Source organism: Meleagris gallopavo, chromosome 10 (assembly GCF_000146605.3).
Source record: "Meleagris gallopavo isolate NT-WF06-2002-E0010 breed Aviagen turkey brand Nicholas breeding stock chromosome 10, Turkey_5.1, whole genome shotgun sequence".
In the NCBI taxonomy this organism is placed as follows: Eukaryota; Metazoa; Chordata; class Aves; order Galliformes; family Phasianidae; genus Meleagris; species Meleagris gallopavo.
Window position 1 is genome coordinate 2,943,315 of NC_015020.2, and position 18,699 is coordinate 2,962,013.

The window sequence follows — 18,699 nt, forward strand, 5'->3', positions numbered from 1 at the left end:
TTTTTCTTTTTCTATTTTCTTCTTTCTTCTTCTTTTTTTTTTTTCATCAGTAAAACTTTCAGTAAAGACATAGGATTAGTAATTGCCTTTCACAGAGTTCATATGATCTGTCTGGCTGTGAGGGAAGAAGCATCATCTCAAGCTGTTGTCAGCTTCATCCTTCCAACCCCTGTGATTCTGTGATCTGGCCTGGATTTTATTTATTTATTTAAGATAAGGAATTGGATTTGTTATGCATGGTAATGCTATTAAACAGTTGCTGGTTTGAAACTGTAGATTTTCCTCCTGCGTATGACAGCCTACCCTTAACATTCAGCTTTCAAAACAGTTCAACTGGAATGTGGAACTGGATCACTACTTTAAACAGATGTCAAAAATATGAATGAAATGTGAACTAAAAATGTCATTTTGGAGATCTTACTATGTCTTTCTTTTTATTGCAGGTGTCTGTGACTAAAGCTGACAGATCCTTAGGTTTTGCCATTCAAACGTGCTTTGTTTCCCCATTTTCAAATCCAGATAGAATGTCTGATTACACCATTATAGAAAATATTTGTCCTAAGGATGAATCTGTTAAATTCTACAGCACTGAGAAGTTGAACTTCCCAATAGCACATGCGCAGAAGGACAAAAAAAGATTTAGCTTTGTGTTTAAACCAATATTCAACATCTCACTGCTCTTTCTTCACTGTGAGTTAACTTTGTGTACAAATAAAGACAAAGATACTCAAAGACTGCCTAAGGTCAGTACTTTTTTTTTTTTAAAGTCTTAAACTGATTTAAGTAATAATAAGTTGTGGGGTGTTTTTAATCTGAACTTTAATTTGAAGAGACTAAATGGTTTTCTGTTGGATTGATGTAATGAACATATTTCTAGGTTCAAGATTTTATAATGAGTTATGATGCTATATGTTTTGACAACAAAAATTACAGTTTCTATTTAAATCTCATTGTGAGGGATAAATAGAAATTTCTTTTCATTATGCAAATGGTTCAGATTTATCTTTGCTATCAATCTCACATAACATCGTGACAAACTGTTATGCGTAATACTAGGTAATCTTGCAAGTGTGTTTGACCTTCCTTTTATGAATTGTGAGAGCAGCTTATCTCAGTACAACTTGGGTAGAAAGTAACTAAGTACTGGCATGTCTGCTACATTTTGGTTCTATATCATCTTGTGTGTTTTTACAGCAAACAGTCCTGGGCTGCTCTACTGATTCTAAATAAAATTCATATTCTATCTGATATTTACAAAATCACTAAATTTTGCTTTATGATTAATGAATATGGCTTAAGTTCATTACCAGAGAGCATATTTTAAGAACAGCTGAAGTTCAGTAGTAACACTCCTATAAATCTTAGAGGATCCTTAATGAATGCAAAGGTTGCATCCTAAAGCATTGTTTGGGATTACTTTTGCCTGTATGTTATACAGATATTGTTTGGAAGTTCTCCTATATTTTTTGATGAACAACATTTGATAAAACTTATAAGGAGATGGCTGTGCAGCTGGCAGAGCTGGACTGACAGACAATGCTGGTGTTTGAGTGACTCTGACCTCACTGTCTTTCCATCTGCAGTGTGTTCCTCCTGATGAAGCTTGCACCTCTCTGAATGTGGATATGATCTTGGCCATGATGCACAACAAAAAAACCTTCACCAAGCCTCTTGTAATAACTCATGAAGGGAAACTAGAAGGTATGAAAATGGGCTTGACTTGTTTAATAGATCTATATATATTATATTATGTACATATAGCCACTCGAAGTGGGCTTTAAAAAAAAAAAAGAGTAATCTAAGTAAGAAGCATCTTGTAATCTTGTGGTAATACTGTGTTTATAAGTTGTTATTTGTTTAGACTTTTCCTTGCAGAAGTTATCATGGCAATTGTTGCCATCTTTTAATGGTCTTTATTGATCCCTGGAATGTGATTTTGCCCAGCATTGACAAAGGACTACTGTACTAAGCAACAAAATTGGTTTCAAAATTATGAATACGTCACTAGTGTTTCCAGCACTTCTTGTTGCTCAGAGATCAATAGCAGTAGTCTGTTCCCTGCTGCATCACTTCTTTATTTCGTCTGTAAATATATATCTAGGAACAACAGCAGTAGAATTACAAAGTCTTGAGAATGCTAAAGCCCCAAAAGTTTGTAAAGCAAAAGGGTGGCTACTGGAAAGAAGAAGCAACAGAAACTGAGAACTATTTCCTGTTTCATTTAGTTTGAAAGTTTTTGGTGAATCCCTCTGGCAACAGCATTAGTCATGTTTTGTTACGTTCATAGGAGAAGGTATACATTATCTTTTCCTTTTGTATTAGCATGGCAGTTTAATTAGTAAGCTCTAGTGGCTTTATGTGCATATCAAAATCTTACAATTGTGTACAAAAGCTGCTGGAAATTTCGGAATGCTTTTCAGGTGATGTCAAAGGATGGGGATAAGAAATCCTTTAACTTCCATTGTACAGTATGAGATTTTTAGTTTTCAAACATTTCATAGTACCATAGAGCATTGCTATAGGACTTAACGGAAAAGTATTTCTATTTAAATCTACAAGGCAGCTTATGATTTATTTTACAAGTTTCTTGATAATACAGATCAAATCCACACTGATTTAAAAGCAAGTAATTGATCTGTTGATGTGATATAGCTGACTCTCTACTTTGGGCCTGATTCTGTGCCCTTTCTTTTTACAAAGCTCCTACTTTTTCATTTGGTTTTTTATTGGAGATGAGTAAATCCTCCAACTGAAGTTCATCTTTCAATAAACGGACTTATACTCTGAGCTCTCTTGCCCTTCTGATGTGTGGAGCATTGTGTGCAGCTCCCATCTAGGACTGCACTCAGAATGTTGCCTTTGTGAGAGGCACAAGGTCTTAGTGTGCAAAGACGAGCTAAATTTATAAAGATTAGTTGCAAGACAACGATGTGATAGAGTATTTTGTTGTATCGTGGGTGATTTGGTCTAATTGTGGGACGTTCCATGGAAATCTCCAGCATATCACAGCTTTCAGATGTAATACAAAGTGGCACATTAACAACGTAGCTTTGTTGGTATGCAGTTGTTCTGCAGTGAATCAAATGACCCCTTTCTAAAAGTAAAGAGCAATACATCTAACTAAGATTTGGAGAGTAAGTCACATTGCATCACTGAACTGGAGAATTTATGTCTCGGAGGTGTTGTTCATAATTTTCTTTCACGTGAACAGGCCAGCTTTCATTGTTGCAGACCATATTATGAGTTACTGCTATTGCAGCTGCTTTGTAAGCCAAGTGAAGGAGCCATGTGCTTGAAATTTCAAAAGCCTTAGCAAACTAAATATTGCAAAGGTATTTTTTTCTTCAGCCATGATCTTATGATTGTCTGACTTTAGTAGAAATCACAACTGTCTTATCTGTATGAGACTAATTACTTCTCCCTTACTAATGTTATTACACTTATATACAGACTCACATATATTGTTATGGTGGATCCCCATGGAAGTGTCTAAAAGCTTCATGTCATGTTCTTTCCATATTCATTATTGCCTTTTAACACCCTTGCCCTGATTCGTTGAAAGGCATATAGCTATAGCCATTTAAATGTTTGGAAATATTTGCTCTTCTATTGAAATATTTGAACAATGAAATTGATAGACTTTTTGGCAAGTATGGAAAGTTTAGATTGTTATTTCAGCAAAAGGGGGTTAAGCTGTACAGCCAACAGGGGTGTCTGTTCTGAAAAAGTATAGAGCATCATGATGGTGTTTAAAAGCTAGTAGCTGTTTTTACTGGATTCTGCTTGCTCCTGTGTTGCTCTGAGCAATCCACATTAAAATAACATGAAAGAACTGGATCAGTGGGGAGAATTGATAACGAGCTACATAACCTATTGTTAATTAGTGAACTTCATATTCTCTGTACAGAGGCCAACGGCAGAATGACTGTGGAAAATTAATTCTCCTCTTATCTTGGAAGGCATGTAGTTGGCACTTACAATATGCCAGTAGAGTATTTAGACAATCAGATAGTGCCTTTAGCCGTGTTTGTACTGTGGATTGCTCCCTGGTTTCAGTCCAACTTTCCTCACAAAGGTTACATTCAGTTTTCCATGAACAAGCTTCCCCAAACCCTCTTTTCTCACCTGTTTCCTACTACTGTTCCACCTGTTTTCTACTATCCTGCTGAGAGTGATTTGGAGGAGATAACTGTGCATTAGAACAACTGAACGTAATGCAGTTTAAGAATAAAGTGCTATTTGGATATTGTAGACACATGTGTCTGAGAGTGTAATGCCCTTATAGGATATTGCTGTCAGTTTAGTGCTGCCACTTGAGTTTAAGAAGCTAGAAAAACTGGCCTGGTTTTAGAATGCTTTAAATAAATAACATTTATTTTCAGGGTGGGGTTTTTTTTTGCATCACTATGTTTATGTTGCTCTTGGTTTGTTTTTTGGTCCCTAAAGGTATAAAAATAAGTATTGGGGCACTGTCTTAACAAATCCTTTTACAGCTATTGCACTGAACACTCTCAAATATTTCCAGAATTTAAACAAGATCCCTAGGTTACTGGGCAGGACAGAAGCAAACTCTGCAGCTAACCAAACAAAGACTTGGATCTGAAGCCAGGATCTCTGGCTCTTCTGCTTGAGGTGGCATTCTTGGAGAAAGATAAGAGGAGCCAGTTAAGCAAAAGAAGAGAAAATTCTTCACTTCTTAATGTGTATTTACTTAATCACTTTCTGCTACATGCTGATAATGATAATGATAATGCCAAGAATAATAACTTTGGTTTAATAGCTCTGATCTTTGATTCCTTGTGTGTATTTAAACTAAACCAAACAACCCACCACCACTAACAAAGCCCAACAAAACAACATTCAAAACAGAATACCAAGTAGGAATTAAGCTAACGTGTGAATCAACACATCTTCATACAATTTGGATGAACAAATGTATATTATGCCATAATAGTGACTTTTTTCTTTAGAGAAGATAGCCACTCATTGTTTTGGTTTTCGTGATTTAGCATGCTGATATCTCATGTTTGTGACTGGTCAGTAGCCAGATGAATGTAATCGCTTTAGGACTGACCTTGTAATATGTGCTCATTTAAGAGCTCCTTATACAAATTAACCAGACTTACTGCAAGTTAGAACTGATGATATCTGGGTGGGAAGCTGTAATGTATGTACCTGCCAGCAAATCACACTTTGCGTGAATGTAGTTCATGCTATAATGTTTTTCTGAGGAATGATCAATATATGAATGGAATTTTCCTAGGCAGAGCAAGATTTGGACTGGTTTTCCTGAAGTTTTTGGTTTCAAAGATTACCATTAATGTAATGGAACATTACATTACCAATGGTAATGACATTAATTAATATTTCTGCTTTATCAGTTCCTGAAGTTTACTTTCACAGTTTGAAGGCTCTTTGCAAAACTTTCTAATTTTTTAAATTTGTTTTAAAACAGATTCTTCTCTTCCAAAATCAAATGTGAGACAACCGTGTAAGTAACTCTTCAACCTATCTCTTTTAAGCCTTAAACCTTTGTCTAGTATTAGATTAATGAGGAAAATTATATTTAAACTTTCTGAATTATGTGTGTGTGGATGAGTTTATTAAATTCTGAGACAGGAGAGAATTCTGATTAGTGCTGCTACAGGCATTCCTATTAATCTTTAGAGAGAAGAACTGTAATCATATCTATATGTGAAAATTGAATTTGGGAAAACACCACTTAAAATTTCAATCTTAATGACTTCAATAACACTGTGTGTTATTTCCCCCAACTCTGTCAAGGCTACCACTTCCCAATACAAGAGCTTCAGCAGCAGTGCCATCTTAAGGATTTCCTGTATCCTATGGCAAGCCTCTCTTCTACACTGCGCTGCAATTGCTCACATCCTCAATTACTCTGGCACCAGCTCTCATAGGCCATGCTCTAGATGAGATCACTGAATTGACATAGGATTCATTTACTTGTTTTTGTCCTGTTGTCTTGATATAGTGAATTTCATTTTTTACCATGGTCAGTGACTAACTCTGGAGAGGTAGAAAGAGGGGAGAAGTGGCTCTAGGAGGTGAGAATAAAATAGGAAATTGAAGGTGATTTGCGGCTAAAATCAGCGATGAGTGAAGAAGAGGGGAAATTAGAAGAGGAAGTGCAAAGAAGGTTTTTTTCCCCTCTATTTTTGTCCCCATAACTTTGAGACTGAATTTGAGACTCTAAATAGCGAAGGTGATGAAAAATTATGCTTTTACTGCATGCGCCTCTAGATAACTTTCTCCTCTTCACTAAATATTCTCAGAGGAGAGTATATGGGGTTGGTGCCTCATGGAAAAAGAACATTTGAGTTTAGGAAGTCCTTTTCTGTTTTGCATTTAAAAGTGACCAAGTGCCAACAAAGGAATGAGAAATAGTCCCATATTAGTAATGGGAGAAAGGCCTTCTAAGCCATTATCCATCTAGTTCTGCACATGCAAACTTGATCACAGGCACTCAGGCCCTTGCTAACAGGAACTGCCGGAAATGACATTTGTCAGAATGGGAATGGCACTGAGGATCCCAGGAGCTGGTGGGTGAGGGGATATCTATGGGGATATCTGTTGAATGCAGGAACATATGTAATTATTTCCAAAGTGAGGGTGTTGGTTGTGTTTTTAGAACTGGAATTCTCCTGAAGGATACTACTGAGAAGATCTAGTCAATTTATTTCCCAGCCAGCTTAGTCAGTAAAATGTTATTTGCTGGCCTAAGCCATTCTGCGTACTGGGACACATTAAAAATATTGAAACTAGAAATCTATTTTGTAAGAAAAGATTTCCCCCAAATGGTTGATGAAAGAGTGTTTTTGAAGCATTTCTAATCACCAAGAAAAAAAAAACAAAAGCTAGAAATTTTTTTGATGTTCAGCTCTGGGGCATCATATCAAGGAACCAGATGCTGTTACCCTTGAAATGATGCTGCAAAATTGCCTCTTCCCTAGAAAGTGATCTTGTATGTATGGTGGGGGGAGTGTTCTATTTCTGGAATTAATTTTAGTTATTGTTTTTCACGTTTGGCAATCTTTTCAATTGTTTCTATTTATGTTTTTGCTGACTTTTTGTTGGCATCTCTTTCCTCTTAACATCAGTTCCGTTCTCCACCTAGAATTCAGACTGAACTTGTAGGAGATGTAGGGAAAAGTTTGCTTGAATATTAGGGCATTTAAATTAAAATAATATTTTGCCAAAAATCTCTGCCTTTGTGAAACACATTTTTAAGATAAATGCATATTTAATTGAAAGCAACTTATTAAGGGCCAACTGAAAATGCTTAATTTTTGCAATGTGTTCCACATTTGGGTGTGCAGAGCTGAAGCTTTGTTTTGTGCTGTGGAACAGTTGGTTGGACTGAAGCCAGTCTCCAAAAGCATCATTTTTATTTCCTTGATGTTAATCTGCTACACTGTTCCTTAAAATGGTGCTTAATTTACTATGACCTACAACTAAAAAAAAAGCTAAACAACTTTTTCCATGAAAGTTTAAGGGTAGTTGTTCTTAAACACAACTTGTCACTGACAAAAATTAAAAGCCCTTATTGTGTGTGTTTGCCATTTTAGCTGTGTTCTATGGCTTGGACACTCTGACTGTCGTGGGCATTGCCTTTGCAGCATTTGTAATTGGAGCCCTGCTAACAGGAGCGCTGTGGTTTATCTACTCTCACACAGGTAAGCATAAGAGCTCTTAGTGACCTCAGTGTAGATTGTACTGCAGGAAATGCAGTGTGGTATGAGTCCTTGCAATGAGAGTGGGGAGGGGAGTTAGCAATAGCCATCCTGCCCTTGTTTCTCACTCGCTGTTCTCTGTGAGCAACTCCTTGCAGGAACCTGTTGGTATTTATGAGTAGATAAAGTAGATATGCCCTTCCTAAAAAGGGGATATAATGTGTTATGAAAATATTTTAATTTTTTTTTTTTTTAATCTTAAATGTAAGTCTTGAAAACTCACCTGGAATCTTAAACATAAAACTGAGATTTCCTGTGTTGTGCAGTATCATTAGTAGCATCTCTGTTTCAAATTAATTAGCATAGCCATTAATGTATCACTTTTGGTTTACATACTACTTTTTCTAATTTATTTGTGTTGTTGGTTACTAAACTTAGTTAATAAATTAGATTTATGTGACTCAGGATGTGATGTGATCTGTGAGCCAAATGACTGAGAGAGTGCCTTACTTGCTTTGACATTTCCTGAATATAACTAGACTTGAAAATGTTTCTCTTGATTACATAGAAATTTTGCCCCTGCCATTTATTTTTCTGTTCATCAACTGTTGCACAAGATGGTGGAAGTCACAGGTAATCTGATTTAATTTAACTCAAGCAAATAACCAAAAAAGTGCCTGAAATTGATGCACTTCTTATGTGCAGCTAATTTTTCAGTGTCTCCTTCTCACACTTCTTTCCATACTATGATGAGTTAGCAGAAATGCAACACCATAAGAAGCAGAGTTTGTTTAGGGAGGTCTGTGTTTTGTGGCTTGATGTGAACAAAGACTGAACGGTGATAAGGCCTTGCTTTGGGTCACGTGGTGTTGGTTGCCTGTGGATTATTGAGTATCTCAGGATCTCTACAGCATACTGGACTCCCAACTACTTCCATTTTTGACACTGCAAGACCTGCCAAGATCTTTGGGAGGTGGGGAGAATGTGAGGTCATTTACTCCAAACCTGTGCAGCTCTGGAGTCCTAGGATTGTCCCATAGCATATTACATGGTATTGTGGGTTTTCCTCTGCATTTAAAACTTCATGGAAGCTATATAAGTGTAAGAATCTGGCCCTGTCAGGTCAGAGCTCCTGTAAATATTATGACCCAGGAGCTTATGTTAATTCGGAAAAAATCTGTTTTATTTCCAGTTGACAGTACAACAACTTAGTATAAGCATTTTAATACCTCCCAATGCATCAGCTGTGTATGAAGCTTGTTTGGAATTCAGGGGCAAATGTGGAAACTGTAAATGTTGGGATCATAAGTATAAACAGTATTATCCTGCCCTATGTACTGATGAAACATTATGCAAGAAACATAAGTGTAATTTTGATGAGTAAATAGGAGATAATTTCCAAATAGGCAACACTTACTAACAAAAATAATAAAACAGTTGTTGAATTAATATTGTTGGTTCTATGTTTGTGAAAGTTGAGATTCTGTTCATATGCAGAATCAACTTTGGGCTCATGTTATATCTCAGTAATAATGGAACACTCAGAAGCAACATGATAAATCCTTCAGTAACAGCAAGACTTGGACCAATCCCATTAAAACTATTACATTAACAGAGTAGATCAGTCATAGTTACCCTGTAAAAGTAGTGAAGAAGACAGCTGCTCCGACTTTGTGTTTAAGAGATGAAAATAAGTGCAGAAAAAGGCCTGACAAAGAGAAGAAATGACTTAGAAGAAAAAAAAAAAGTAAGGAGACACTGTAACTCATCAGATCAGAGAATCACAGCAGTGAGATGAGAAAATTATCTAGGAAGTTATCTGGGTTGGATTTTGAAAGTGAGTCTATGTTCCTGCACATGTCATTTTTCCATGCATAACAACTTGTATCTACAAAGAAGAACTTCAGCAGATTACAGTGAAGGTTCTGGCAGGGACAGTCTCTTAGAGGACAACTGCTGTGACAGACAAGATAATCCAGCTGCAGTGGAAACATTTGGGAGTTCACTGCAGACTTATTTTAATAAGGAGGAAAAGAAATGTTATCTAAATATCATCTACAGAGTGGTTGTCTTTTGCTGTTACAGAATTCACCCTCTGTTGTATTGCTCTTTGAAATCTCATCTTTTGTTGCAAATAATACTGAGTTTCTATTCTAACCTGTTATTTAGACCAAAAATTGGAAAATGAGTTAACTCCGAAGTTGTATATTATAGTGATACTCAGAGAATGGAGAAAAGCTACTGCTGATGGAGAATGCCAGCTTGGAGTGTGTGAAGTACAATACAGCAAAAAGCCACCTTTTTGCCAATAGTAAGAAGGCTTGTTGATATGATTTTGCCAGAATGGCTCTACAGGCTCATTATAGCATGGAAAAAGCTTTACATGTATGAGCTCCTTTATTCATCTCTATTGGCTGTTACCATCAAAACCTCAGTTGATAGCAAAAAAAAGAACTAAAATTAAGTAGAATTTAATCTCAAAATATTAAACAGGAATTGTGTTTTGTTTTTGTTTTTCATATAGGACTTTTGCTGTTTTCAGTGATTAAGATATAAGAAATTTCTATCAAAAGCATCAAAACTTTGCTTTAAAATTGTGCATGGCTCTCCAAAACAAATCAATGTGAAGCTGTCCTAAGCTACACAGGTAGTAAGGGAGGAGAAAAGAGAAGCTATGCTTGTAACTTTGGAGGAGGAATTTTAGCCCACCTTTCTGCAAAATGATTCCCTACTTTTGATCCTTTGTCCAGTTGATTAGAGGCCTTTAAAAGCGACTGACAGTAGTATTACTTCTGACTGACAGGTCTCCAGAACAACAGGAAAGCAGCAGAGATTTGCTACAATTAGATGAAGAAACAAAAATTCTTGCAGATTGTGCAGTTTCAGAAACCCTTCAAAATTAGCCAATATCTATCAAGTATCTGTCTTAATAGGAATAACTGGTCATGTTTAGGAAAGGACATGCACAAATCTGTAAGCTAGTGAGTCTGCCAAACCTATATCCAAAGGTGTAAACAGAAAGCTGTTACATGGAATGTCAATCACTTCATTCTCTAAGGAAGTGCTTTCTTCTGCTTCAGACAGTGCTGCAAGTTAATAGGATAGAATGTTCCAAAATCTGAGACGTTAAATGCGTTTCTCCTCCCCCACTTCTCTTTTTTTTTTTAATGGGATCTGATTTAAAATAAACTGACATAGCAACCAATTATATTTGGCAGATGGAGATAGAAAAGCAAACATTCAGACTTCCTGGACAGGGAGTACAACTGGCAGCTTTCCTAAGTGTGAATAATAAAGTGCATGTTGTCGTGCTCGGATGAGTAAAAGCTTGTTTACTGTCAATAGACATGTCCATTTTGAGTAGTCCTGGTTCGGTAACGTTGGATACATTAAACTGTTTACAAGAAGACAGATGGGGAATGCCTCTTTAGCAATAATTTACATTTCTTTAAGTCCATTTCATGAATATTCTTTAAAAATGCTGTGCTGCAGCTTTGCTGGGTGTTTAGGAAATAAGATGCAGGAAAAGTCAGCCCGTCCGAGTACAGTTGTTGGTCTGTGTCTGTAATATCGCAGTGACAAAGTTTCTTTTCTTCCGGTCCTTGAAAATTTATTCCGCAGCTGATTGGGGTGTATGGGAGCTGCCAATAACGCTCTAGAGATGAAGCACTGAAGAGGAAATTGAATTCCAGTGGGAGATGCCAGTGAGGGAGGGGGCTGCCATCCCAAACTGAAGGGAAGTGCCTGTAGGACGCTTCCAAGAGAAACTGAAAGGAGCAGATAGCGTCGTAGGGATTGCACAGAGGCCGACATAATGCCTGTCACTTTTCCGTAAAGAAAACAATACACACTTAGCTTATAAATGAATTTCTGGTTAAATACATCCAGATTGCTCTGACACGCTAATGCAGAGCTGTGTAACTGTGTGGTTTGTAAGTGGGAGACAGCGGGGGGAGGCAGGGGCCCCACTAGGGGAGCCCAGCCAGAGCTGCCTCCTCCAGTGCTGCCAGCTGGGGTTAGCCCTTCGCTGCCTTCTGATGATTTTCCTTCTCTTGTTTTGTCTTAGTGAAAGGGAATTTGTTTATTCCTGCCTCTGTAAATATATCCTTTTGTATGAAGGAAGGAGGGCTTATACACAAACAACTGGAGGAGAAGGGAGCAGCTAGGAAGGAGAAGCTATACAAACAAGGCTTATGAAAGTCTTTACAGTACAGTAACACAAAGCACTGATTTGATGCAGCTTATTCTGATGAGTTACAAAGCTGTTTCAATGCAGGTTAGGGGTGAAACACATGTTATGTGTGAATGGCTGGGGCTACATTCTGACTTGTTGCCTGTAAGCAGAAATCTGCATTTTGCTGGTGAGCTGTGTAGATATTTCTTACACTGTGGAGAACAGAATCAAATCTGCTCACAAAAGCCAAGGCTGTACTTCATGTCTGTGAGGGTGAGACTGACCCTCCCACACAACATTTCATTGGCCTCCTGGGCAATGCATTTTAGTGGTTTAGTTGTTTTTTTTTCTTTCCCTTTGCCTTCCCCATCCCAATAGCAGCAGGGTGCAAGGCAGGTCTGTGTGCTCCGGGGCTGTGCCTGGGCTTACAGCTGTGGCTGCAGCACAAGCTTGCAGTGACCCCAGCAATTCCCATTACAAAGAACGCTTGCAGCCTCTGCTGTGAGAAATCCTCAGACCTCCCTTGTTCAGAGTAGACTCTGAGGGCTCTGCAGCCAGCAGAAATATGTTTTCTTCATCCGGTGGAAGTCTATTGGCTTTGGCCTGAGATGCAAAACATTAAGCACATGCAGCCTCAAGGGTCCCTTCTTGAGGAGCAAAGGATGCTAGAAGTAAGGGCACGAAGTGTGCCATGAGGCACCTATAGGAGAGCCTGTCCTTGTTCTGTGACCCTGTTACTGATGTGCTTGGACTGAGCAGAAAAGAAGAATTGGACTCCACCTTTCTTCAGCTACTGGCAGATCCAGCCCGTGGGATCAGATAACCTCAGGCAACACACAAGGCGAGAGATCTGCAGTCCTCCTAAGCTTGTGAGGCTGGAGATCCACCAATCTTTGGCTCTTCCTGTTTATTCCTGCCTGTGATCCAGCAAAATACTCCCTTCTTGCAACTTCACTGGCAGAGTGATTGTGTGCTGCTGCTGCTGTGGGTTATTTCATGGCTTCACATGGCAGTTATTTCTCTGTTACTGTGCTGTGATCTCTGACTTAACCTCCAGACAATGGTTATAGAATCACTGAACAGTTCAGGTTGGAAGGGAATATAAGATCATCTAGTTCCAACCCCCTGCCTTTGCAGGGGGGCAGTGACAGTGTAAATCATGTAAACTTCATTTTCACATCTGTTCTAAAGAAGCTATTTTGTAATATTGCTACAAATGACATTGCAAAAGTGAGCACTGAAACTTTAAAATAAATAACTGGGGCTTTTTTGTATATATATTATTTATGATTTCCTATGTGGCCTCAATGTGATATTTTGGGCATTTACTTTATGACACAATGCAGCAAGAGCTGGATTTCTTCCAGAGGATCCCTGCCACATGTGCAAAAGGGATATGAAGAGAGCAGACGAAATCTAGGTTTTACCAGGAGGCATAAATCTGTCTTTAACTCCTGAGTGCTTGATTTGGCAATCCAGATAACAAAGAGCTTTTAATTTATTGTCAATAAACAATTTACAAGAAGTGGTGAGGCTTGTTCTTACTGAGTTGTAAGTGCTGCACATACTGTGGCAGCTGTAAGGGAACTTCCTACATGTTATGTTCAGAGTACATCAAGTCAAGATTGCAGCATAGCCTGTTGTTTTTCTACACTAAGAAATGGATCATGTCTCAGGATATGTGGTATCCTGCTGACTGATGAACTTTGTCTTTAGCTCCAGCTTCTCAGTTATAGCAAATGCACTCTTCTGTGAACTGGCGTTGGAACAAAAGTCTGCATTTCACTGCCCTTTCTCCATATAACAGAGAAAGCTATGAAGTTGTCAATCATGTAGCAAGACACACCTGAGTGATGGCTGACAACAGAAGATGGACAGTGTCCATCTTGGTCATTTCTATCTGCTGCTTTTACAGTGATTAAGAAAACAATAATATTGTTTTCCCCACGTGCATAGAGATGCTGAGGTAACAAAGTATAGTAGCATCTTCAGCAGTACTCTGAGATCTGTCACCCAAAGCATTAGTTGTATGGAAATAAAAAACATCAGAAGAGAAAGACTGGGAAGGAATGGAATATTTTCTGTCGCAACTATCACTTTCCACTTCTCTTCCTCCATCTCCTTTTTTCTCTCCCTGTTCCCTCAGGGGAAGCAGCTGGACGACGGCAGGTCCCTACATCCCCACCAGCCTCTGAGAACAGCAGCGCAGCGCACAGCATTGGCAGCACGCAGAGCACTCCTTGTTCCAGCAGCAGTGCAACCTAACTGTGGGGAGAGCAACACTGAGGAACAGCATAGGAGTGCAGAGGTTCAAAGGACTGTGTGTTGTTGACATCAGCGTTTTAATGCTCAAAGTTTGGTTCCTTTATGAAAACGTGAGGATAGATTGTTCTACAGAAAAGAAGACTGATTTTCTTTTGGGGAAGCCACTATGTGTACGTGTGTGTACACGTGCACGCAATGCATGGGTAAGCACAGCCTTTTGGATCTATAGCATGTTATGCTACATGTGACAAAGCTACTAATGTTACAGTACTGCAACCTGTTCTAGGGGTCTCTTGGCCCTCAATGTGAAATCTTTGCCAGTTTGGAAAAATGCTGCTTTGTCTATATGACTTTTTTCCCTAAACCGTCTCAACACAAGGTATTCATTAAGGGAATTCAAAAAGATAAGCAGAACAAAAATTATCTTAGGTCAAAAGATTTCTATTTGTCTAAGCAAGAAAGCCTGAAGGTGAAATCTCTTTGATTAATAACATGTTATTATTTCAGCTATGTTAGCAACTTACGAGTAACCTTTGTTTTGTTAAGCTTACAGCTACAGCATCTCATTTCACTTTTCTGTTGTGTTTGCAGCCTCAGGCTTGTTCCAGTTATTTCTGTTTTAATACACGCTGATTTGGTAATTGGAGAAGAGCACGCTCTAACATTCCCTTTCCTCTTTTCCAGGCCAAAGCTCTTTTAATGAGAGATTTTTTTTTAATCTGCTATACCAAATACAAACACACACAAACAGATAAATAATGTTCTTATGCACTAGTATAAACGTGTGTGTACATTTAATGGCACTGTCCTTATACAAATAGATGTATATCTCAATATTTACATCCAAATTTGTTATTTCAACAACTGCAAAATTAGCTCAGCGTTCCTTCCATATGTAAAACATAAAATGCATATATATGAAACAGCAGGCTTCTTGGTTCATAATGGGTAGATAGAGGAGATTAAAACAAAAAAAGGTGGTGGTAGTTCTACTCCTTTAGATCCCCTCAAATTCCCTTTGAAATAAAAGATGATTTTGAGAGGGCATAGAGAATGTGCAGTAAAGCCTATTGTTTTTGTAAAATGCCACCTATGAAACTAAGCTATTCTCTTAAGTATGCAGTTGTTTGTGCCAAACCATTGTATGAAGATTGCAAGCCAATAGTCCCATAGTAGCATTCAAATGCAGAAAGCACAAAAAGGTACTAATTGTCTCAGTTGTTTTTTTTTTTTTTAGTGAATTGCCATAGCTTGACCTTTGACTAGATGCCAAATGAGAAGAAACAATAAGTAATTTTTAATGTGTGATTCTTTGACTGTTATGTTGCCACTTTGTAATTTTAATGTGTCCTACTGATCCTTCTCCTATAAGGAAAAATGAGTGTTGTTTTCCTCTACAAATGGGATAACTAACTTTCATTAATTTTAGTAAAGATTACCTGTGTTTTGCAAGAGGAGAAGGGAATTGATTACACTAGAGTGATAGTCTGCTCTGAAGTCTGAGCTGCAGATTTCTTTTGCTGATTCTACACTTGTGCCTTGCTGATGCGAGGGTGGTCAAAGTGCAAGATATGCAATGGATGTTAAGCGCCCAGAGTTGGGTAGAAGAATATTGCTCAATTTGAACCAAATTTGTTACCAATCCTGCAAACATTCATGCCTGTGGGTAGCTACGTGCATCATCTTGATAGTGCCTGAATATGCTCAGCTCTACAATTCACTGGTATTCTCAGTGTCAATAGAGACATCCAGTGCATAGAGTTAAGCATGTGAAAAGTGTTTTATGTTACCAGGCCAATGAGTATTCCTGGAAACATCAGCAGGAATTGTCATGCAAGTGTAGTTCTACCCATGCACAAGAGTATGTGGGATTGGTTCTGATAAGAGGTGTCAGGAGGATGAAGGTGCTACCTGTGTGGTCAAAAAGAAAGTGCTTTGCCTAACCTTCAGCAGAATGTATTGTAAAAGCATATTCTATGTGTAAAGTCTTTAAAGATGTCTTCAAAGAAGACTAGAGTCTTTAAGTTCAATCATAGCTATATTTTACTACATTAAATTTGTGTATAAAGATATATTTAAATGTTTTAGATAAATGTAAGTTACTCTATATGAAATGTTTAATTTCAGTTACTGTGAAATTTACATACTCTGTAAATTCTTTCCTTGCTTTAACCCTTTCCTTCAGATATTTTATTGAGTAGTTTCTCATAAGAAGTTTTAGATTTGGTTGTTGGGAGGGATGGGTTAAAAATTTCTATGTAAAATAGATAACTATATTTTTGAGGGAAATGTGCTGCATTAAGAATGTTTTTATAAAAAAAAATACTCTAATTTTAAAATGATGTAGAGATTTATATTTACTGTTGGATAAACCAAAAATATATAAAGTTCAAAGATTCAGTTTATTGGCTTTGATTTCAAATATTTTAATTAACTGAACTTGGTGTACTTAGCTGTTTAATTCAGAAATTTTAATCAATCTGAATTAATTGGCTATTGGAGATTACCAAAAATATATGTAAGTCTTTAGCAGATGGAAGAGGCATTTCTGATTCAAGAGAGAGAGAGAGCTAAAATGGACGTTCCAAGTTAATAGCTTTATTACAAAAACCTATAGTACTTTCCAGATATTAAGTTGCCTGTGATTCAGAGTACTGATGCACCTGAAAGCTCTGCTTTTATAACAGCCATTCATATCTACTGCAAGTTTCTGTATTTGGTGTGGCAAGCTATCTGAATGTGTAACTGCAAAGTCACTCATTCCCAATGCAATTGAACGTGGGCTTGTCACAGTATTTCATGCGGCAAATGTCTGCCTGTTGTGGAGACCCACCAGGACATCTCTGTACCACTGGTGTCCAAGCATAGGCCTTTAAAGCAGGGCTTCAGGGAGGCTGGTCACATGCTGGCTCATCACAGTGGCAACTTTTAGCCTAATCGAATTTACTCCAAAGGAACTTCTTATGCAAGAATAGGAGGACTGGGTTTAAAAGGGACACCTTTTCTCTGAAAGCTAGCAGTAACATACTTAAACTCCGAACCATACTGCTTGTTGTGACATTCGCTGCCTAATCACTAACTTGTTAGAGCCTTTGGTGTTGGACATTACTATATTGAAGTTTCAAGAAGTCAGAGCTTTATATGTTAGAATGTTTTTGTAGTGTTTTCTGCATGGAAATGGATTTTCCAAAATGTCTGTAGATGTCGATGATTGTAAACTTTCCCCTGCCTTTTTCTAACCATTTCTTGTATGTACGTTATGTACCATTCTTTCTGTTACATATATCTACCTCACACTTCACAAGAAGACTGTACTGTTGGTTGTGCTGACAGCCCTTCCTGTGAGGTGACTGATCTGCCATGTTGTTGTTTGTCATTTCGGGGATGTTCATGGAGTTAACGATATTTCGCTGCCATGTACCTACCAGTTCCACGCAGTATTCTCACCTTTAAATAAATAAGTATATTTCTTTAGGATCCAAATGCCAGATTTTTTTTTAAATCAAAGAACATTAGAAATGTACTTGCTAATACCTGTGGCCAGTCAGAACATCCCGTTTGTACTACACTTTATGTTCAGTATTTCAGAGACTTGTGGAAAGTGCTTAGTTGTACAGTTTTGATAACCACAGTTTCATGTCATCTTAGTCTCTTGTGCACAATAAAGTATATATCAATTTAATAGTTGATGCTGTGATTCATTTATTTGAAGCAACTGATACCAACAAACTGTGAAAAACAGTTGATTGAGATATCTGCGTTGCTGCCTGTTTCCTTCTCTTCCATAAACTTCAGTGAGACTTGTGGTTAAGGGAGGATTTGATTTTTGTCATATTTTTCTTTTTCTCCTTTCTTTGTTCTTTTATTTAGTGACTTTAGTTGCCTTCTCAGTATCACGGCTGCTTGCAGAAGGCAGCAGACATGTTTAGTTGATTGCTGCCATTTTTCACTCTAAGTCCAAAGTTTGGATCCTGCAGGTATTTGGTTGTCGTATATTGTGACGTGTTCCAAGTCCTGTTCTGCACAAAGCTGGCTTGAGAACAGCCAAAACCAAGAGTCAGCTGAGAGTCCTCCATCTGAAGCAGCAGAGTTCCTTTGGTCTGTTGTACACTGCAAGTACACTGGAGATGAACAAACAATACCAAGCTGTATTTTCATTACTGAGGGGTCGTGCTCTGCTAGAGCAGATATCTTGGTCAATTGCCAGCAGGGCAAGGATTTGGATGTTTACTATCCTAGTTATTGCTTTGTTTCCTGTATTTCATGTGCAAAATATTCTTTATGGGCAGTCTGGGGGAGCCGGCCTCAGCTGTATTTCCTTGGGTTATTCAAAGGTTATGGCTATTAACTCACAAAGTGAAGTTCCCTAAAAAAGGAATTCCAAATGTTTGATGTTCGTTTTTAAATATCAGGATTCTTTCAGTACAGAGAAGACTATTAATTAGAAGCAATCGTAAGTCATAAGCAACCTGTAAGCTTAACTCCCAAAGGTGCAGTAGATTTATTGCTTTTTAGCAGCCATACATCAGTTTCTGAATTAAGACTTTTTTTTCTCTTTGGAACTGAGTT

At 37.8% G+C, this 18,699-nt stretch overlaps 1 protein-coding gene across 1 annotated transcript; it reads left to right on the forward strand.

The window, feature by feature from the left end:
- The first annotated feature begins 413 nt into the window (after nt 1-413).
- On the forward strand, nt 414-17,812 carry LOC104912248 (transforming growth factor beta receptor type 3-like). The gene is made up of 5 exons (XM_010715564.3): nt 414-743; nt 1,584-1,701; nt 5,456-5,491; nt 7,587-7,694; nt 14,012-17,812. The coding sequence occupies exons 1-5, from the start codon at nt 423-425 to the stop codon at nt 14,128-14,130; spliced, it is 702 nt and encodes a 233-aa protein (XP_010713866.1). The 5' UTR covers nt 414-422; the 3' UTR covers nt 14,131-17,812.
- The last annotated feature ends 887 nt before the right edge of the window (nt 17,813-18,699 follow it).